This window comes from Temnothorax nylanderi, unplaced genomic scaffold (genome assembly GCF_030848795.1).
Source record: "Temnothorax nylanderi isolate EJ_2023f unplaced genomic scaffold, tnyl_v1.0 TNYL_tig0006_pilon, whole genome shotgun sequence".
Lineage (NCBI taxonomy): Eukaryota > Metazoa > Arthropoda > Insecta > Hymenoptera > Formicidae > Temnothorax > Temnothorax nylanderi.
In genome coordinates, this window is record NW_027249068.1 from 2,748,081 (window position 1) to 2,769,397 (window position 21,317).

The window sequence follows — 21,317 nt, forward strand, 5'->3', positions numbered from 1 at the left end:
AATACACATAATTAAAATATATAAATTATAATGTATGTGTAATATAACTTTCAACATAGACTTACAGAAATGTTAGCGGAGAGAAAACGAATATTATACTTGTGACAAAGTTTCTTTGATTTATGAATCAATCCCATAACATTAGATATTCCATTGCAATTTACTAGGCAGGCTGCACCAGAGACTATGTAGTATTCATCTATCGTGGCTATGTTAGTTTCTATCTTAAAAATTATTAACAATAATAAACATCGATTTCTTTCAATATATAATCATTAATTAATAATAAGTAATAAGTAACTAAAGATAAAAAACTATTTAATATAATAAAATTGCGTTAAAAATTATTTGTACAAAAGAAACTTACTTCTGACAAGGTGTGTGAAGCTCTTAAGTCAAAAGCAAAAATGATAAAATCCACAGAGATATCTATCCTCGCTTTTATAACGTCGTTAATAGATTCACACTGATGTACAGATATATGCCACTTCCTTTCTCTCGCACTTTGATGTAAGCCCTCTGATATTTTCTCGCATAATTCAGCTGATCCTACTATCTGGAAAGATGTTCTATATAATAAATATATTTATTGCGAGAATTACATATTAAATGTGTTGTGCTAATATACAAAATGTTCAATAAACTGTGACATGAACTGCAAGAAGATAACATTTTTTGTCTGCATATTTTTCACTTATTTTTGCACAAAGTCACTTTTATTTCTAATTATAGAATTTACTAAAAACACTGTATTAAATATATTATTATTTCCTACAAATCCCATAATTTTCATAATAAAAAAAAAGATATAGTAATTTGAAGGATATATTCCAATCAGAAATTACAATAACTTTCTGATGGACTGGACTGTGTGATAAAAAGATAAAATATTAATTTATTTGTTGATGTAATAAGAACAAATGCTACTTATACTTTCAAAATAACTCTGGCCAAATAAATTAAAATTCAATTTATCATTCAATAGTATAGGTTAGAACATTTATCAAATATATACATATACATCACGTTATATCTTGACACCAGAAAACTGAGGCAATGACTACGTTTACACGATCCAATTTACGCCGAAGTTATAACATCAATGTTATAACTTGGCGTAAATCAGGCCGTGTAAACGTAGTCCATGTGTTTGTCTCATTATACGGACGCCACTTCCAATTGAACTCGGCTTCAATGGCCTTGACATATATAATTGTTGAGGTCATGGTTTCTAGTTTCATTTTTGTATACAATTTATTACATTAAAATGGTTCCATATGGCCTATAGGTTTCCAACTTTCCACATAGAGCAAGGTCCATCCTACACCACCTGGTGCTGCAGGGTGGAACAAGGTCCATTATTGTATGGTTTCACATAGGTTTCCAACTTTCCACGCGAAGCAAAATCCACTCCACATCACCCAGTGCAGGAATGAAACAAGGCCTATCATTGTACAGTTGATGCGGAAAGCTTGAAACTCATGTGGAATGATAAACCTCGTTTCGTCCTGCAAGCACCAGGCGGTGTGGGATGAATTTCGCTTCACGTGGAAATCCATGTAGAACCATTTTATGTTAAAAATCGCTGTTCTTTCAAGTGGAAGAAAATAAGAAAATTGACGCCTGTATAATGAATAAGTACCGGCAAAACTGAAGCCGAACATTCGCAAACAAATCTTGCGTAGCGTGCTAAGAGCGACGGACTTTCACTCTTTTTCTCGAAAATATGCAAGATATGCAGGAGTGCGAACAGTAAAACTTTCTTTTCTTCTTTTTACCGTCACAGACGCACCATAAAAGCAATCAGACACTCGCTTCTCCGAACTGTGCCGCTTTTAAGGATCTCGGCCATGATTGTTGACGGGCGACGGCACACGGCACTCAGCATTCAAGCCAATTTCAAGCTACATTCAAGTGTTTCAGCGATGCGATGTGAGATGGAGGCACAATCTCGCGCATGTGCAGTAAGGAAAATCCTAGCAGACGCTGTCACAGAAGGCTGTCAACAGCTGTCAAGTCTCAGTCACGTATACATCGAGGGTGTCAGAGGGTGTCATCAGCATCAGGTCACATCAAGTGTCATTAGAGAAAGACGGAGAAGGGTACGTATATCTACTTCTTGAAAGGTTAAAATACATGTTTCCTATCAATTAAACGAGAGATTACAGTTGCCAAGTTTATTAAATTGTCGATCATTAATTCTTTTTGTATCACTAGGACTAGGGTGAGAAAAAAAATGGACTACACATTGTGACAAAATTTTATATAGGTAGTCACGTGCGCATTAAGTAACCATTAGTAACCAATCGGTATACGTTTCACTTCACGACGAATGAGATTGAGCTGCTGGGTCTAATGTTTGCTAACTTCAAAGAATGTTGAAGTGTGAAGTCAGTGAAGTTATGCAGGTTAATAGCAGGTTTTGATAACATTGTTAGAAAAACGTTTACGTGTGTGTCACGAAATAATCTCTCTTCGTGCTGCGCTAATGCATTTCTGGTAAGAAATTCCAATTGTTGAACGGTGTATTTAACTTGCAATTTATGCTTTTCTAAATGAAAAATAACATAAAACTTTTATTTACCTTATCAGCATGGTGTCACGTCTACTGAGAATTATTTAGCCCTCGATCTACATACATAGCTACGTACATACATAGCTGAAACGAAATTTATCTTACACTCGAGATGACGTCAACTGATGGTTGGAAGCTAAATCGTGTTCTGGGTACTGGGGGCTTCGGAACTGTTGAGCTCTGGATACACGATCCAAGTGGCAAAAAGATTGGTAATATTTTAGTATAATTAAAATATAAATGTAAAAAGAACACATCTTATTTTGAAGAATTCTCTGAGAGGAATCATGCATACAGACAAACTTATAATACTGTATAATGAATATATATATATATATATATATATATATATAAAATAAAATTGTTAATTATGATTTCAGCAATAAAAAAATGCAAATGGAATTATTCACAGTTAACGCCAATACAACGAAAGAGATGGGCCAACGAAGTTGATATAATGAAACGCTTGAAGCATCCAAACATCGTAAGAACAGGATGTATTCCATTTAAGCTTCCAAATGTCGAAGAAAATCTGCCGATTCTCTGTATGGAATATTGCAAAAAAGGAGATTTGAGAAAAGTTGTATTTTGTTTAAGTTGATCTATATATAAATTGTTCTTCTGGTAATGTAAAGTAACAGTATTTCCTTCTTTTGTAGATTTTAAATCAACCAGAAAATTGTTGTGGAATTAGTGAAACAGAAGCAATCAAAGTAATGAGTGAGATCTCATCAGCTGTGGAATATTTACATTTACATAACATAACTCATCGAGATTTAAAGCCAGAGAACATAATTTTACAAGATGAACAGAATGTGGTAAGATATAAATGAGAAAATGATTTATATTGTAGTAATTTATATTACTGACTTGTGTGCGTTGATTCAATTAAACTTTTATGTATACATGTATTACAGATCTCATATAAATTAATAGATCTCGGATATGCCAAAGAACTTGGGGAAGCAAGTACATCTGCTTCTTTAGTTGGCACGCTAAATTACGTTGCTCCAGAACTTCTTTGGAGAGAAAAATATAGTTGCTCTGTCGATTACTGGAGCTTAGGAATATTGTTTTATGAACTTGTAACTGGAACAAGACCATTTTTACCAACAATGCAACATACTATGGAATGGTAAAAAGTGAAGAATATAATGGAGTATATTCATTTAAAAAAATGATACAAATGTCAAGCTTTAAACTTAATGTCATTTTATAGGATGAAATACATTAAGAATAAGAGTTATGATGATATTCACGCTTATGAGTCAGAAGGGAAAGTCATTTTTGGGAAAGATATTCAAAATCCAACTCATTTATCGGAGTAAGAATCTCATTTTCTCTTTCTATAATCACGATATGTATGCAATATTAAATAAAGTACTTTCTTTTGTAGAAAGCAAAAATAAAATTTATATATCTTTTATTTGATAATTTTTATATACATATTTAGCAGGGTATATAATATTTTTTCTCGTTTCTCAGTTGTTTTCGAAACAAAATAGTCCAATGGTTCAGGCTAGTTTTACAATGGGATCCACATAAAAGAGGTAAAATGCTCGACGAATTTGGTATGTCCCATTTAGCAGTATTTACAATGTTGCAACGTGCATTATCAAACAAAGTATGTATAATAATCAAGTATATTTTATTCCTTTTCTGTTTTTCTTGTTTAATTTGTATTTTTTATATATAGATACTATATGTCTTCTGTATGCCATTTTACAAAATTAATACATATGAAATTGATAGCAGTACTACTCTCAGAGATCTTCAGTTGTTAATAGAAAGAGATACTAATATTGAAATTAAGCATCAAGTGTTAACTGACTACAAAGGTGCAATACTGACTGAAAGTACTGCATCACTTGCGTCACAAATTAATGTATGTATTATCAACTTGTAACATAAAGTAAAATGCTATTTTTAAATTTATTACAATTTTGCTTGTAGGATCATGTTTTTTTTCTTTTCAAAAATGGATGTTTGATAGAAGATATACCTACATTAAGTATTCCTACAGCAGTGGAGAAAATGATGACACAATCAAAAAATGAGTTGAATTATGAAATATTGAAAAATTATTATCGCTATACAATATATTTTACGAAAAAAGAAATGTATTTATTTCAATTGTACATTTTTGCGCTTAGTATAAATGTGTAAGTTTTTTATATAATATTGCTATAAAATTGTAAAATTGTACCTTCTGTTAAGTATTAGTATAGATAATATTTTTGCATATTTCAGAGACTTATTACATCAAAAAATCGATATGTTTAATACGAACATGGAGAAGACATTGGAAAATATAAAGATTCTTATAGAACAAGTACATACGATTCGTATGAAATATATGAACATGACGGATGAAGACACCACTGATAAAAGAAAAGTACAAATTTATTTTGACAAAGTTAGTAAATTGGTTAGTGCAGCAGATCAGATAAAGATGAAGTTTATGTCTCTGAAGGAAGATAATAATAGATTGAGAGATCGAGCTCAAGCTATTGATCATATAGGGAATTTATCAGAGTTGTAAGTATAAATGTGTTACAGATGATTGTTATATAAAATGTTTTATATTTTAATATTCTCTCTTATATTATCTTTATAGGTATGATAAGATATGTGATATATATCTAAAATTCAAGAAAGAAAGTCTACATAAAACAGCAAAGCCATTGAACATGTCGAAATTAGTGTTTTCATTTGTGACTGCGCGTGAAACGCAACTTCGTAATAAAAATATCATTGATATTACAAGGTACTAAAAGTTTATTTATCGTAAATTATACATTTCATATGTATTTTATATATATTGTACTTTTAATATGTATTTTCAACAGGCAAATAGATAAATTGCAAGATGAACTGTCAAAACTAGAAAAAGTATTTATTTCTGTCACTGCCATGACGAAATTATATTGGGAAGAATATCAAAGAATCACACAATCGGACACTAATAGTGTCTCTCAGCAATCTAACAACTATCAATCTTTAAATATCTCTACCACTGAATTAGATAGTGTTATTCAATCAGAGGATAATGTGATATATGATAATTTGATCACACGTTACATGTAAGTCTCCTTTTCTTATGATATTGTTCAATTTTAATACAGATTTATCTTATATTCTATCTCTCTTCTTAGGTTGGACAAATTGATGACTCAAATAAAAAAAAAATATCTTGAAGTGGTTAAATTGGACCCGTGATTAAAGATATCGCTCACATCTGTATTAATCCGAAATATATTCAATTCTTGAAGTCTGTTTATCTTAATGTACGTGGAACATAATGCCGTACACCCCATTTAATATTGGCATGTTTATCAGTCTTAACAAACGTATAGACAGGCTTGTTCAACAGTTGCTCCAATTTTATTGCTTGATATCTATCGTTCTGACCTGTTTAGAAAAGTTTGTTAAAATATAAAGTACTTTTATAATTTTAATTTTTATAAAAAGAGACTGACCTTGCAATCATCTTACACACACGCGCAATATATACTAGATATATAAAAATTAATTTTTATAAATATTTTAGAAAAATAAGAAAAATAAATATAAATATTGTTATTTAGCTTAATACACAATGTGAATACAGATGTGAATAGCTTATATGTGCGAAATAATTTTATTGTTATTTGACGTTGATATATTTTTCTTAGACAATAACTTACCCCTTTCAAGCGCAACAACCATAATACTTAGGGAAAGGTAGAGTATAAAATAGATTTTAAGTATCTGAAATACAGTTGTGATATCTAATGTAGACAATGGATATCTATTGTATAAAAAAAAATGAAATGTACTCACTTGCATTGCACGAAATATTACACTCATCGTTCTCATTGTTACCATATGTCAGATATCTATCTAGTTGTCGATATTCATTCAGACTGCCTTTGTGATAGATCGGCGAATACTTTAAATTTATAGTGTCTATGATAAAAAGTGCAACGGTTGAATGATCTTTTGTGTGCTTTATATATGTGTGTGTGTAGCTTAAATATCTTTTACTACTTTCGCTTAACCCAGATTTTATGATACCTGTTACTTTTGTATACTGTTATAGTCGTTGTTAAACGTGAAGAACACGTTCGCTCAACGATTCTAACAAGAGATGCATCTTAATGTGGATAGATACAATATTTTTTGTACTCATATATTTTATTAGAAAACTGTATACAGATCTCAATTAAGGATTGAACACATCCAAATTGAGGATTGAACAACGATGTTAAAATAAATATTATGCTCTTTATTCACTATTACTTTCTCCACACTGACAAATCTTACACACCAGACTATTTTTCTAGATTGTCCACATACATCAACGATTATGCAATTCCACGTATAAAAGTCCATTGTACATTAACTTGAGAAGTAAAAAAAGAGGAAAATGCGGACTTTTAGAATATCTATTCCGATCACATGTGAGAAATAGCTATTATTCATTGTCACTAATGTCCTCGTCGGTTGTGAATTCGGAATGTTCATCAGCTGCATCCACATCTTCCGCAGTTTCTTCATCCGAAATGTCCCATTGCGGATGTTCGGTCGGTATTTCTGGTGCCTCCTTCACGTCCAACTATAAAGCATCGTCGCATCGTTACAAATATAAATAATAAGAAATGAGGTTTTTTGCTGGGTTACTTGAATTGTTAAATAACTCACTTTAATGTCTTGAGCTTGATCAAAGCCCAGATACGAATCGCTACGTAGACACACGGTAAATGTATAAAGGCCTGGCCAGCGTGGTGCCGTAAATCTTAATTGAATCTCCTCAAATTGTGCTAAGGATGTGACGTGTATAGGGGTTGTTAACAGCGTTTGACTTTTGCGATCACAGATATAGACCCACCAATACTCTTGCTTAACATCGGGAAAGAGTGGACAATGCACTTCATGTGACAAATTACTCCTTCCCTCCAACACTCTCTCCCGCTTGGAGATTCTCTGTTGGAATCTGTTTAAAAGAAAATGGAATGTTAAATTCAGCTATGAGCGAAATATATAAATAATGATTTAATATATGACGTAAAAAATACGTATAAATATTCCTCTTACTTTTCCCATTCGGTATCGTCGTCATCGTGAGACGCGTCCTTTTTGTCGTGACTATCTTCGTCGTCACTTCGATCGCTCTCGGCTTCACTGTCACTGACATCCGACAATTTCTCCTTGGAAGACTCTTTCTCCGTCTTATCATCCTTCTTTCTCGCATTAGGAGTATTGCTGTGCTGAGTATTGTTAGCCACAGCTTGAGACTGTGCCTGTGTATTTTTAGCAGGAGCTAACTTTTTATTGGTACCCTTTTTATGCGACTTCTTTTGGCCTTTCTTTTGTTTAAGCCATGCTGGCTTTGCAGTTTTTGTCGATTGATTTTGTTCCTCTGAGGCTTCTTCAATTGCTTCACCGCCTTTGTTATCGTCAATTATCGTTTGTTCATTGACAGAATCATTTCCAAAGAGATGCTTCATGTCTTTTCGCGTAAGCGATACCGTTACCGTTACAATAGCACCAGCAGTGTAGACGGTAGGATTCTCATCATCGATTACTGAAATAGATTGAAATACATTAAGTAAGTTATAAAGAATATAATACCGCATAAATTATGTTGTTCTAGTTAATACAAACGTTTTACAGAAGTACAAGAAAATAACTAATATATCAATTACCTTCGGATCGTACTTTAAAGTCAATGTATGGCATATTTCCAAGAACCTTCATAATATCTTCGTACTGACTGTCGGACAGATTTCTAAGTATCAGTCTTCGTTCTTCTCCTTTCAATTGTGCAAATTGTTGAAGACTTTTGATTTGACGCTAAGGAAAAGTCACATTGTTAAGTGATTTTCATCGATAATGATAAAAACATTATCGCAACGGGTAGAATTCGCTGTCATTAATACCTTCTTTGCGTGGAAGTATTTTAAATTGTCCTCCGTTATGTGTGGTAATTGAAGGAGAGGGTTTTTAAACTCCCAGAATCCTTGGACGATCATTGGACACAGTTTCATACAGTTCTCTATAGTCGTTATGGTTGGTACTCGCGGTACTATAAAAAAAGCCCATTGATCGTTTATTTCATGTATATATGTATCATAAAGCTATTTTGAAAAAAAATGCTTACCTCTTCTGGCATAAGCTAAAAGTATAACTTGATGGACACAAGCAACCATTTCTTGAATCAAATATGGACATTTCTTTACGATATACTGTCTGTCTTTATCCAATGTCTCAGGATTTAGTGGTATGCGAGATAAATGCGCATGCAGTAGTGCTCTAGCTTTAATTGAATACAAGTGGCATAATGGTACTTCTTTGTTTTTTTCTCCTAAGTTAGGTAGTTGTTTGATAAGCTGAATATGTAAAACAAAAAATATATATAGTAAAATCATTATTCATCTCTAAGAAAGATCATGAAATATAATTAAATGTATACCGAAGGAACTTCTTCGCTGTCAGAATGTCTCTCGACTATTTCGGCGTTACGTTTCTTGAAGAATTCAAAGGAAGCAGCGAGTATCATGATGACTCTCTTCAATGACATAGACGGCGTTTTCACGAAGAAAAAGTAATACATTTCGGTCGTTGTGAGGAGAACCTAAAGATAAATTTAAATATATATAACAACTGAAAATTTGTCACAAATAAAAATGTGGCATAAAAATGCCAATTACTTGATCACCAGTGTAGCGAATACTCTTGTACCACCACATTCCTACAACCGTCGGTAAAGCAACCATGAACACTAATGCGTATAGTCCTAAGACCCATACTGAATTCTCTTTTTCAACGATCCAGGAAGGCAAAGCTATACCAAAACTCATTGCCCCTGGACCATCCGGATTTCCATATTTTTCCCAGTTTTTTCGTGCTTCGTCGTCCGTTAAAGCTTGGTAAGCTATTTTTGTTAATAGAAAAAAAAACAACTGTTAGTTTATATCAAGATTTAAAATATTAGTAGTAGCAACTTGATCTTGGAATAATTTTGAAAAATTAATATCAAATATCTAATTTTTAACTGTTATAGGATTAATTTCCAGTTCGGATACTCTAACAGCTCTAACGATTTTTATCGACCTTTCCTGTGCTGTATTATTATCATGTGCGATAAATGTGTTAAAAATTTATTAAATATATTTAATAGCACGCAACATATACTCAATATTTACACCGTATGTAAGATCTGTGCAGACACTATGTTTGTTATTCCTTACCTTTAGTTAATTTCATAAAAGCTTTCTCATTTCCTGTTTCTTTATCGGGATGAAGAATTAAGGAAAGCTTGCGATAAGCTTTCTTAATTTCACCTTGGGAAGAACCCTACAATTGGAACTTGGGCATTAATTTTTGTCACGCAACAAAACTAACGGTACGTATAAAAATTATATTTCATACTCACAGGCGGTATACTTAATATTTCATACGGATCAAAGTTGGCCATTTCGTAATCAAATTGGGACACCTTATAGGCTAAAAGTATCAAGATAGCCCATCCCAGAATGATTAGAAATTTCCTGTAATAACATTATATTAATTACATATAAATATAATATAAAAGGGCAACGAATTTTTCAATAATTTTTACAATTGTATAAATGTAATTTATATTATTTTACACTTATAGTAAAATGTTATACAACATATAAAAATAATATATGAAAACTTACGTAAATAAGGCCTTGGTTTCCTTCCAAGGTTTGTTCGCTTGAAGAATAACCTTTTTCTTTTTGCACCCATCACATTGGCATTCTTTGGCTAACTGATCAGGATCTGAATAAAATTTAAATTGATATTATTCCTATGATCTACACATCTTTAAATTAAACCACAAAGTTTGAAAAACTGGTTAAAAATAAAGATATTTTGTCACGATACTTATGGTTGAATGTCATTACGTGAAACGCTAAAACTCGAACAATAGTGTTAATCAAAAGGTATGTACACATATTTTTTGTCTATTCATTGTTCAAATAATATGTTACAAGACTTTCATATAAATTTTGACACAAAACATAGGACATATTGCCTTAAACTTTTGTGGTCTGAAGAAGTCAGGATCATAACATATCATATCTACATACGACTTGAAATTACTTAATTTTCTAAATATATATAGATTATATATAAGATTGAACAATTAAATAACTAGATAATTTATTCGGGCATTTTTATCCTCGCAGATTGGGCGAGTTTGGCGCTGAGTTTCCGTGAAAGAATGAGGAATAGGTAAAGGACCAAAGTGGAGCAGAACGTAAATCGAGAGTACAGGAAACGGTACTCGTCCGTCATGTACGTGGAACGTATACGTCGTTACCAGTTACATCGGCCGCGCGTTACCGCGGGTAACGTGTAAATTACTTGGTCTGAAAAATGGAGTTTGCCTTGATCTTTCTCCCTCCCTCCCTCTCTCTCTCCCTCCCTCTCTCTCTCTCTCTCTCTGTCTGTCTCACTCGAATCTCTAACCTTGCTTCGGGCAACGTGGCCAGAGGTAGTAAGTCCCGGGTACCAGCAGTAGCGCCAAGAACGAGAGCAGGAAGTAAAAGAATGTCCCTCCGCTCTCGTCATACTGGAACTTCTGTCCACTCATCGCTCATTAAGTACTGCGGCGTTGTTTTAAGTAGACCGTATAAGTACATTCATTCGTAACATTATCCGGGCTCGCGCGGGCTGCGGATTCACGGACACGGACCACGGACGTGCCGTACGACATGCAAATCAACAGTTAGCGCCAGCGGGACCTGCGGCGCGGGACTGCCCTGTCAAGACTGCCAACAGTGCCAACTCAGCACTCGCCACTCGGCAAGCACCGCGCGCGCCGTGGCCGTGCCTCAGCCGGTCCGCTCCGCTGATGTGAGTCCGCTCCGCTAGTCCGCTTCGCTCCGCTTCGCTCCGCTTCGCTCCGCTTCTTCGCGCACTATCGACTCCGACGCACGCTAACGCATGTATGTACGAATGTACGTACGCGCGACGACTGGCGAGTGGCGAGTGGCGACGACTCGCGACGACTCGCGACGACTGCCGACGACGACGACGACGACGACGATCATCAATGACGTCGACTTCGCCGCCCGCGGGAAGAGTCAACGCGAGAAATCAAGTTACGCGCGCAAACATCATCACGCGCGTCGAGAATGGCCGATAAGAAACGAATGAGACTCGAGATTCATTCAATTTCCTCGTTTTGTAATTACACTTGTATTCCCCTTTTGTATTTCGTCTTAGCAGAGAGTGCAGTACTGAAGTTTAAACGGAACAGTATCCGTCGAACTTTCTTAACGCTATTATACGTTTTTCCCGCAATTTGAAATGGAAAAGACACGAGAAAGAGGAGAAATCGAATAAAACTTTTCAGAAATTCGAATAAGTTTGCGAGTCCACGTGTGTACTCTGAGTACTCTCTGACGTAACCGTTTTGCAAATTCTTTGAGTGTTGAAAATAAAACAGATAACGTATCTTTTTGGACTTTGCGGCGAGAAGAGCGGTAAGAGGAATAAAGTGCAACGAGAGAAAAGGCGCGCCGCAGACCGCAGGTCGAGTGCGCCGAGGAGGCTCCGTATTTTGCTGCCGCCAAATAACGGGTTTTTTTTCATACGGTTTTTTACCCCCGTGAACAAGACGATATAATAGTGTGGTGCGCAAAGAAAGAAACCGGGAAACAACCGGCCGGCGGCCTCGCCGGCCTCGCCTCGTCGCACGCCGTGAAATTCGTCCAATTTGGAGCGAGAAACGGGGGCAGCAGGAGGGGCAGAACTGCAAAAGCTGTGTCCTAATCGAGCAATAAATTCCCATCCGGTTGTTTCACGAAGACTTGCCCGTCCGCAAGTACAGCACTCTCTGAAAGCGATCAAACTCCGATTATAATATATATATACCTACAACTCTTAATTTCTTGTTTGACACAAAAAGAGAAATTATATATTAGAGAAGAGAGAGAGGATGAATTATATAATTCAAATTATTCGAAATTTTGCTTTGAGCAATTCCGTCAATTGAATCGATCACTGATTAAATTAATCGGAGTTTGATCGATGGCACAGGCACTCCGAGCCTATTATCTCCGTGGTATACTATCGCGAGATCTTTTATATACGTATCTCGATCTGCAGCTTCGTAAGTTCTAAAAAAATGAGAGCCCGATTTTCAGGCTCAAATTACAAGGTACGGTTTTTGTGACTAACAGTCGAATACATTCAAATAGTCGAAAGAAAAAAAACAAGTTAGAGACGTGTCAATTGTAACGGAGCAATTAATTGTTCTTTTGCTGCGTTCGTCGCATCTTCAAGAATTGAGCCTCGAAAATTTCTCCTTTCTCTCTCTCTCTCTCTCTTCACTCGAAGTTCAAATGTTTTGAAGTTATAGCGTTACATTCATAATAGCGTAAACAATTGACAAATAAACCGCCGGAAGCAAAAGTTACAAACAACATTGTTCGCGTTCCTTAGGAATTAACACACAGTGGAGGAATAATGCTTTTGTTATCGCGAAAAATGAATCATCGTACGCTTCGTTGAAATCGTGTCATTCGAGAGCCTCGTTATCATCGATCTTACGTGGCGGCAATAACAAGCAGCTCGTCCCCCTTTATCGAGCGTTCGCGAAATCGCGCTCCGATATTCTTTCTTTCGCGCGGCTATTTAACCACGACGTGACGTGCGTGACGGCGTGACGTGACGGTGACAGCTGTGCGGCGTGCGCTCAGTGCGCTCAGTGCGCTGTTGCGTCGCGCGCGCACAGTCGAGCGGTCGAGCTACGAGCGTGTCGATGTGTCGATGCGATCAGCGGATATCAATCTCCACCATCTCCACGATCGACCGTCATCGTCATCGGCTCCGTTGACGATCGAGGTCGTTGAACAGCCGTTGAGGGTTGAGCGCGAGTTGACGCCGTGGACGGATCCTACTGCCGACGCATGATTCTCTCGGACGAGAATAGTCGCGGCGCGGTGACACGCACGTCGGACGCGCGAAAATGTCCCGATAAGATATCGACGACGATCCCACGGTGCGCCGCGACGGCCGCGGTCCTTCCTCAGGTGAGCGATGAGCGATCGCACGCTCCAGCCTTCAGCACGCTCGCGCGCGCGCGTCTAGGCCTAGGTTAAGTCCGCACCCTTGCTCTCGCGGACTTCACCTTCGCCACCTTCGGCCTGCTTGCTCCGGCTTTGCCAGGCTTTGCGACACGGCGGTTCTTTTCTCGATCGGATCGTTCCCTCGGTCGTGTACTCGTTTACACGTTATCTTCGCGCCGTCAAAGAATCACGTGTGAAATGTCAATGCGACTCGCGATTGGAGAAGCGATCGCCGTGTCAGGTACCCACTTGCAGGGTAATTCCTTTCTCGTTTCTAACGGTACGCGCGTTGGCGCGTTGACTCGTCTGTTATGCAGAATAGATGCCAATCGACGACGCAACCGTCGCAACCGTCGCAACCATGTCCCTAAGGAACGTCATCGAGTGGACGTCCTCCGACGTGAAATTGTGGCTTGTGGAAAACGGTCACGAGGAGTACGCGGACTTATTTTATTCTCACGAGATCGACGGGAAGGTACTTCTGATGCTGAAGGAGGAAGACCTGAAATCTAGTATTTTAAACATAAAGAAGATTGGCGCGATAAAGAAATTGTATCTAGCCATAAAGCAACTGCAGAGGGACAATGTCGCCGTTCTGTTCGACCTGGGATACATGGATCTGTTTCCTTCGGCGAATTTTTATACTCATCAGAATAAGCACGAGGTAAAAGCATGTCCCTAGCATTCCTAAGGAAATGTTCAAGTCAGCGACAAAGGTAATATATCGCTACATTTAACTTATGTAATTTTACTTTAGATGCCCAGCACTGGTACAAATAATGAAACGTCTATCGAGAACGAATTTTATTCAGCTTCGGTATCGGAGGACGGACACGCCTCTTACTTGCCACCCGAAATCTGGAAAACGGTCATCAGTTTGGGATATTTATTTATCGTCACGTGGATTACTGCCTTTGTGATGGTTATCGTTCACGACAGAGTGCCTGATATGAAGAAGTATCCTCCATTGCCAGACATATTTTTAGACAATGTACCTCATATTCCTTGGGCGTTTGATATGTGCGAAGTTACCGGTACCCTGCTTTTTGCGATATGGCTCCTTGTGCTTATATTTCACAAGTATAGGTAAGAAACGAGGCCCCCTTAAATAAATATGGCAAAAGACGTGATTCGTCAGAGCGAATAATCCTATTAAATATGGAACAGATTTATTTTGTTACGGAGGTTTTTTGCACTGTCGGGTACAGTCTTCCTGCTGAGATGCGTGACGATGCTCATTACTTCGTTGTCAGTGCCGGGTGCACATCTGCAATGCCAACCACGGAAAGTCCCAGATGAAGATTGGTCAAAGTGAGAGAGAGATATATATATTACGTTATAAAATATGTCATCATTCTTTTTCTAAATACACACACACTCTCTCACACACACACACACACACCCAAGTAATATATATTTATATCTTATTTTAGTGCTGCGTATGTCGAACTGTACAATAAAATAGCAATGGCTTATGTTATTTGGCGTGGTGCCGGCATGTCTATTCAAGGTGTCAGAACTTGCGGGGATTACATGTTTAGCGGGCATACAGTGGCGTTAACTATGCTTAACTTTTTCATTACGGAATGTAAGTAATAATGTATATTAGTATGATATTGAAGCGGCCGATTTGGATATTTATAGAATGCTCTTTTCTTCATTGCAGATACCCCGAGACATTTGTATTTTCTGCATACTTTTACATGGATGCTTAATATGTTCGGTATATTTTTCATCTTGGCGGCGCACGAGCATTATTCCATCGACGTTTTCGTCGCATTTTATATAACTTCGCGATTATTTCTTTACTATCACACGCTGGCGAACAATCAAGCACTGATGCAGCGCGATTCGATCAGAACTAGAATCTGGTTTCCATTATTTAGCTTTTTTGAGTCGTCCGTTGATGGTATTGTTCCTAATGAATACGAATCGCCGTCCTTGATAGTTTGCAATTTAGCAGGCACGGGAAAGAACATCTGGCATTGCGTACGTTCTCGGATTTCTTTCCGAAAACCGCAGCGCAACGTAAACGGCAGTTTAAGCAGCACAAAAAAAAAGGAATACTAACATCAAACCGGTACATATTTTATCTTTTCTAATTGCTATATTGCTACTTTGTACTTTTAAGATAAATATGCGATGTAAGGGATACTTGATTGATTTTTCAATCCCAATTACATGCAACACAAAAATATATATACCTACACAAAAAGGAAAAAAGAGATGAGAGAATGATATTTCTTTGTAACGGATTCTTATGTCTGGAAATATATAAGATACGTAAGATACATAAGTTTCCAAGAAATAAAAGTGATCCTATATTGCATATTTGTCTTTTCAGAATGTTGACTGTTTGTTTGACAAATCTGTTTATATGTTGAAATAATATTGAAAAAGATGTAATATTAATTCTAAATATATTTATTTTTGCGATAGGATTATTACGATACCGAAAGAGATTGATATAATTTATGATACAATTGATCAATATTACATGCTAGTTAACTTTGCTATCACAGAGAAATAATGTAATTTATTCATTAAGAAATCTCCAAAGACAAAGCTTAGCGTATAAAGTACTTTACTAATTTAACATGCATTTTCCAAGCATGTTGCATCGTCTAAGACTTTCTTATTTTTTTAAATAATTATGTGTATATATTATATATATTTTAATACATATGTAATATACATATATATATCCACGTAACTTGCTCATACGTACTTTCGTTTTCTTTTTGTGATACAAGAAGAAAGTTATGTTAAGAAAGCTATATTGCGATGGCCTGCAGGGATGTTAAATTTTATCAGGAATGTTGAATGATTTTCAGTAGCTAGCAAATTTAATAATAATGGTATTTTAGAATTTCTAGGTTTAAATAGATCTTTGAAGATATATTTTTGTTTGCTAACAATGGAACGCAACATTTAAGAGTAAATGTATGTTATACACTATATCATGCATTCCTGATATTTGATATAATTAATAATTTAAGACTGCTTAAGACTTCTGTTAGCTCATTGCAACCATATTGAAATCGTGAGATTTTTTTGTCTTGCACTGTACGTACAAATAAATCGAATTTTTCGCCACACATATACTTGACATATTGATAAACTATATTGACTCTGTCTTTTCAGTTTAGATAGTATAAGATATATATTAGATAATCAGGTGTAAATCTTGGTCAATTATCTTAAGATCTATTATTGCTAGAAATGTAAGATATATGCTGATATATGTTTTTGTTAATATAGGATAATAAAAAGAGGGATGTTTCATGAAAAAAAAAGAGAATTTATATGATTTTAATATGGTTACAGTGAGAAAACGAGCGATACATTGACAGATGTTGTATTATTAAACAGAGGCTGGAAATACTGCTGTTATTGTGACTTCTAATGTAAATTCGTGCGTAAAATACCTGTATGATATGATCGTACGAATAGCTTCTATACGTCACATAGAAGCTATTACCAAGAGTATGATAGCTTTTTAATATTTCATCCATATCTATTTTTTACTTATGTGATAAATAACTTAATCTTGTTGACGTTAACGAGTACTGATTATTGGTAACTTGTTGATGGTGCCTGATTGTTGGTGTTTATTACTTTATATACTTCCAAAACCAAAACTATGCAATGTATGTAAACTTTCTCTCTCTCTCTCATGCTAATATCGACCAATATACCGACTAGTTTGAAAGATAGTCGGATTGATTTGCAGACGATTGAGAAAAATAGCACGAATAAAAGACGTCAATATTTCAGTAAGATATACTTTTATTGTATTGTTTATTGCTCATTAATGTACTTACATTTAGCGTCATAAATTCTCTTACTTTTCTAAACAAAATTAGAAAAAAAACGCACGATATCCGAATATTCGTGCCTTTCCTCATAACCTGTGATAAAAAAAAGAATAATCATAATCATAATCTAAAATTTTCAAAATCACGGTTCCAAGAATCTCTCTCGACTGTATTGTTCCTAATTCCTTTTTTTATGTGTCAGACAACAAAAAATTAATAATTCTGTTCCATGTTAACAAAATGGTACGGACTACGAACATTAGTCGGTATCTCGATTAAATTTTGATTAACTTGATCTCGATTAAGTTAATCGGAGTTCGTCAAAATCGCCCTAACAAGCCATGATTAATTTATGCAATAGCGCGATACACACACACACACGCAATACGCAATGCGCATGCCTCGAGGCTCTCGAGAGTACTCTCGCAGGTGGTGCGACTTCACGTGCCGTGCAATCATACATTTCCGTGTGTTGTGTTTATAAACATAATTACATATTAACGTCAAAAAGTTGCAATATTTCCTTTTTTTTCCCATAAGTTTCGAAACGTCTCTAAATCGCAAGAATAAACATTAATTCCAATTTAATTTGATCTAATTGAATTTAATGTAGTTCTCGCTGGTCAATAGGTTAGCTCGAAAGAGGTTATCTCCTTCAAATTGTTTGAGAAACTATTCGTCCCGATTGCCAAGTTATAATTATGGCAGTATCTATCTTTATTCGTTGTTCACACTTTCGACGTTTGATCGGCATAAACAACAACGCTGTTGCTTTATTTTCGAATACCGCGCGACATTCGGTAAGCTTGCAGTTCCTCTACAACGAGGCCGTTAAACTATTTGTTTAGTGCAGTTTTGCTTATTTCGATTACGCATAAATTATATATTTTTTAAATTACTATATTAATTATTTTACGATTACAGAATTATATTAAATCACGATCATATGCAACATCTATCGATGAAATTGAAGATACAATCAAGTCTAGTACGAAGAAACCGGAGAAAAAAATAAGCAAAGCTATGTTGATGTATTTACAACGTGCAAAGGAACATGGTAGTAACAGATTTATTCTCTTTGTATATATATTTTTAAAAATAATTTTATAATGTTTTTTAAATCACTTCAATGTCAGCAATTTGCAGTACTTTTTATAAATATATTATTTTTTAAATTTATTAGATGAATTTATGAAGAAAGAGATCGTAGAGTATAAGATAGGGAAGAGACACTTGGCTAACATGATGGGCGAAGATCCAGAATGTTTTACGCAAGCAGATATAGATGTATGTAATTATATAAAAAATTGTGCCGATTTGATAAATGATGAGCTAATATCTAAAGTCGTGTAATTATTACTTTCAGAGATCAATCCAATATCTATTTCCATCAGGACTATTTGACCCTAAAGCTCGGCCGATGATGGAACATCCAGAAAAGATCTTTCCAAGCAGGAAAGCAGCAGAATTTGATGAGTCTGGAAGACCCTTCCATTCTATGTTTTACACTTCGAAACCGAATTATTATGAGACACTATATGTAAGTTTCTATAATGACTGTTATTCGTCATGACGTTCGTTATGACGTTCGTTATGACGTCACAAATGTATGAAGGAAAGCAATTAATATTTGAGAAAATTATTTTTGTACACAGAATATTGTGGATAAAATTAAATCTCTGAATGATGTTGAAGACTCATTGATAAGGCAAGGAACGATACCTATGGACAAAGTGTATGTTGAGTATTTGATTTACATAGAACAAGCATGTACATGTTAACATGTATACAAATTGGTATATAATTTTAGAAGTATTCTGCAAAAAAATATCAAGTATAACCATTTTTAAAAATATATGATTTTTAGCAATCTGATAGGTTCCACATGGTTTCAAAAGCATGAGATTGAAAACCAACTACTTGAAAGTATTAATGATTTTGAGGTAAATAATATTAGTAATAATTAGTCGGTAATAATTAGTAATCTTCAAAAAAATATAACGCATAATTTAATTCATAAGTGTATAATAATTCTTTTAGTACGACTATCTTATTACGTCACTAGAACGACTATCTGATCATCCATTGTCAAGGCGAGCAACAGATTTCATTACAAAATATCGTAAAACACTTAATACCCATTCCAATGAGGTAGCAATACCACCTGTAAGTATCCATGTGCATATGTAATAATGATGATAAAAGTATTGTTACAGTTAATATAAAAGTTTATTGTTACATGTAAAGTTGGAACACGACAGCACAGAAAGGCCATATATCACGGTTAAAAGTAAGTAAATTGATAATCTTAACATTCACAGATGGTTAGAAATATATATATGATATACATCATGAAACTCGTTGCTAATGATTTCAGATTGCATGAGGAAATCTGCAAGAGGTGAAGTGACAATTTGGGGTAATGGCTCTGGAAAGATTATCATTAATGGATGCGACATCACATATTTTAAAGAGATTCATCATCGCGAACAGGTGAGTTAATCTTTGCTCAAATCCTCGTAAGAAAAGTCCACGTTGAATTTATTAAAGAATATTGTCAACAAGTTGTCATGCATATCTTCTGAAACTGTTTATGATACATTATATAATTTGGCTGGAGATAATTCTTATTACTTGTTGTGTTAAAATAGAATAGCATGCATTGTATTCTAATTTAACATGCAATGGAAAAAGAAGTTGAACGAATGTTATACATATAATAGTGCTGTAGGATTTTTGTGATAATATTTATGAAGGAGTGAGTATCTAAAATATATTATTTTTATTTAACGATGTATTATATAATTATATCGTGCGGTAAAAGTTATTTAAATGTGTGAAAAATAGAGAATTTAATCTGTAATTCTGCATTAATGTATTTATATTTGCTTGTTAATTAGTTAAACGATAAAATAATCAACTGCTATCTATATTACTTTATTTATTTATTTATTTTTATTTTTTTTTTAACAGAACATATCAAAGTGATAGAACCTAGTTAAGAAAAGAATTTAATAAAAATTACTATTAAAATTCCTAAATAAATAGAAAAGCTAATTAAAATTATTTGTTTGTATAAGTATCAATGTTATGTATTAGATCATATAATTAGATTATGTTATCAAATTAATGCTCTTTATAGTACATACCGGTCTTCTAATAATAAAATCGTATGCGAGTTATTACAATATCATATATATTACTAATTTTTAGCATTTAGGTCAGAGAATCATCTAATCGTATCTTGTGTCAATTGAGTTTATTGAACTTACGACAGATTTGATTAAAATGTTTTGAGAGTTTGTCTCATGAAGACAATTGTTCTCTGTTGTCAAGAACATCATGAAGCAGAGATTAAAACTTTGCTCTTTTTTTGTTTCCACTTAAAAAATTGTATTAATACTTTAACTTTTCCAGTGGCAATTTTCTCCTGGTTTTTACCCAAGCAAATTGTCATGTAATATTTTTTTAGTCCTTAAATTGCATTGATTATAATAGAATTTCGACTGTGTTTTCTTCGCTGCAGATGCAGATGTCTAAACACTTATAGACGCAATAATTGTGCTTATTGAAGAAATCTAAGAAGTAGGAACTTATACAATATAGTGCTAAGTGGGAGTTAATTTGCATTAAAAAAACGTTATTTATCTCGAATCAGAAAAGTCGCGTATTTGGAGGATTGATGTGACACACTGAGAAAGAAGAAATATATTTTTATGCGGTATCTTTTGTGATGTGTATTGCGAAGAATGTGAAGCACGAAAAACATGTACAGTGTCCTTCAAGGAAGACAACCTTTCCCTGCGCATTTCTGATAGCCGACCGGTCTCATCCGCT

General features: G+C 34.9%; 4 protein-coding genes and 1 long non-coding RNA gene across 9 annotated transcripts; 3 read left to right on the plus strand and 2 right to left on the minus strand.

The window, feature by feature from the left end:
• Positions 1-80: 80 nt before the first annotated feature.
• LOC139779706 (uncharacterized) lies at positions 81-2,105 on the minus strand. The gene is made up of 3 exons (XR_011719966.1): positions 1,643-2,105; positions 368-556; positions 81-220 (listed from the first exon to the last, which is right to left on the minus strand). It is a non-coding gene; the product is annotated as an uncharacterized lncRNA (long non-coding RNA).
• Positions 1,982-6,845, plus strand: Ikkbeta (I-kappaB kinase beta). Of its 2 annotated transcripts, XM_071717956.1 has the most exons (14): positions 1,982-2,102; positions 2,218-2,499; positions 2,593-2,787; positions 2,956-3,155; positions 3,235-3,393; positions 3,493-3,710; positions 3,795-3,899; positions 4,061-4,199; positions 4,272-4,460; positions 4,529-4,737; positions 4,826-5,113; positions 5,193-5,342; positions 5,425-5,658; positions 5,731-6,845. In XM_071717956.1, the coding sequence occupies exons 3-14, from the start codon at positions 2,688-2,690 to the stop codon at positions 5,792-5,794; spliced, it is 2,055 nt and encodes a 684-aa protein (XP_071574057.1). In that variant the 5' UTR covers positions 1,982-2,102; positions 2,218-2,499; positions 2,593-2,687; the 3' UTR covers positions 5,795-6,845. The 2 variants fall into 2 exon arrangements, with proteins under 2 accessions (XP_071574057.1, XP_071574065.1); XM_071717964.1 differs by lacking the exons at positions 1,982-2,102; positions 2,218-2,499 and having other exon boundaries at positions 2,595-2,787; positions 2,988-3,155.
• Positions 6,822-11,570, minus strand: Sec63 (translocation protein Sec63). Its single transcript, XM_071717945.1, has 12 exons — positions 11,057-11,570; positions 10,261-10,363; positions 9,993-10,107; positions 9,808-9,913; positions 9,268-9,491; positions 9,030-9,191; positions 8,718-8,946; positions 8,497-8,642; positions 8,263-8,410; positions 7,652-8,141; positions 7,259-7,550; positions 6,822-7,172 (listed from the first exon to the last, which is right to left on the minus strand). Exons 1-12 carry the CDS (start codon positions 11,178-11,180, stop codon positions 7,032-7,034), a joined length of 2,280 nt encoding a protein of 759 aa, XP_071574046.1. The 5' UTR covers positions 11,181-11,570; the 3' UTR covers positions 6,822-7,031.
• Positions 11,571-13,251: 1,681 nt separating this feature from the next.
• Smsr (Sphingomyelin synthase related) lies at positions 13,252-18,250 on the plus strand. 4 transcript variants are annotated; one of them, XM_071718002.1, is made up of 7 exons: positions 13,255-13,626; positions 13,985-14,326; positions 14,420-14,748; positions 14,830-14,973; positions 15,096-15,250; positions 15,329-15,742; positions 18,111-18,250. In XM_071718002.1, exons 1-6 carry the CDS (start codon positions 13,504-13,506, stop codon positions 15,730-15,732), a joined length of 1,497 nt encoding a protein of 498 aa, XP_071574103.1. In that variant the 5' UTR covers positions 13,255-13,503; the 3' UTR covers positions 15,733-15,742; positions 18,111-18,250. The 4 variants fall into 4 exon arrangements, with proteins under 4 accessions (XP_071574110.1, XP_071574103.1, XP_071574097.1 ...); XM_071718009.1 differs by lacking the exon at positions 18,111-18,250 and having other exon boundaries at positions 13,252-13,626; positions 14,848-14,973; positions 15,329-17,448; XM_071717996.1 differs by lacking the exon at positions 18,111-18,250 and having other exon boundaries at positions 13,256-13,626; positions 15,329-17,448.
• Mrps9 (mitochondrial ribosomal protein S9) lies at positions 18,142-21,204 on the plus strand. Its single transcript, XM_071718041.1, has 10 exons — positions 18,142-18,280; positions 18,405-18,537; positions 18,664-18,767; positions 18,847-19,020; positions 19,136-19,215; positions 19,348-19,423; positions 19,521-19,646; positions 19,728-19,770; positions 19,858-19,973; positions 21,007-21,204. The coding sequence occupies exons 1-10, from the start codon at positions 18,182-18,184 to the stop codon at positions 21,028-21,030; spliced, it is 975 nt and encodes a 324-aa protein (XP_071574142.1). The 5' UTR covers positions 18,142-18,181; the 3' UTR covers positions 21,031-21,204.
• The last annotated feature ends 113 nt before the right edge of the window (positions 21,205-21,317 follow it).

What these genes read in the sequence shown, in the direction of transcription:
- Ikkbeta (XM_071717956.1), top strand. Translation starts at nt 2,688, where the DNA reads ATGACGTCAACTGATGGTTGGAAGCTAAATCGTGTTCTGGGTACTGGG. An exon ending in ATAGGGAATTTATCAGAGTT is followed by an intron (nt 5,114 to 5,192) that starts GTAAGTATAAAT and finishes TTATCTTTATAG; the next exon opens with GTATGATAAGATATGTGATA. An exon ending in AATTTGATCACACGTTACAT is followed by an intron (nt 5,659 to 5,730) that starts GTAAGTCTCCTT and finishes CTCTCTTCTTAG; the next exon opens with GTTGGACAAATTGATGACTC.
- Mrps9 (XM_071718041.1), top strand. Translation starts at nt 18,182, where the DNA reads ATGGCAGTATCTATCTTTATTCGTTGTTCACACTTTCGACGTTTGATC. An exon ending in ACAACGTGCAAAGGAACATG is followed by an intron (nt 18,538 to 18,663) that starts GTAGTAACAGAT and finishes TAAATTTATTAG; the next exon opens with ATGAATTTATGAAGAAAGAG. An exon ending in ATGAGGTAGCAATACCACCT is followed by an intron (nt 19,647 to 19,727) that starts GTAAGTATCCAT and finishes TTACATGTAAAG; the next exon opens with TTGGAACACGACAGCACAGA.
- Smsr (XM_071718002.1), top strand. Translation starts at nt 13,504, where the DNA reads ATGATTCTCTCGGACGAGAATAGTCGCGGCGCGGTGACACGCACGTCG. An exon ending in CGGCCGCGGTCCTTCCTCAG is followed by an intron (nt 13,627 to 13,984) that starts GTGAGCGATGAG and finishes TATGCAGAATAG; the next exon opens with ATGCCAATCGACGACGCAAC. An exon ending in CTTATATTTCACAAGTATAG is followed by an intron (nt 14,749 to 14,829) that starts GTAAGAAACGAG and finishes AATATGGAACAG; the next exon opens with ATTTATTTTGTTACGGAGGT.
- Sec63 (XM_071717945.1), bottom strand. Translation starts at nt 11,180, where the DNA reads ATGAGTGGACAGAAGTTCCAGTATGACGAGAGCGGAGGGACATTCTTT. An exon ending in TTTAGCTTATGCCAGAAGAG is followed by an intron (nt 8,643 to 8,717) that starts GTAAGCATTTTT and finishes CTTTTTTTATAG; the next exon opens with TACCGCGAGTACCAACCATA. An exon ending in ATCAAGCTCAAGACATTAAA is followed by an intron (nt 7,173 to 7,258) that starts GTGAGTTATTTA and finishes GATGCTTTATAG; the next exon opens with TTGGACGTGAAGGAGGCACC.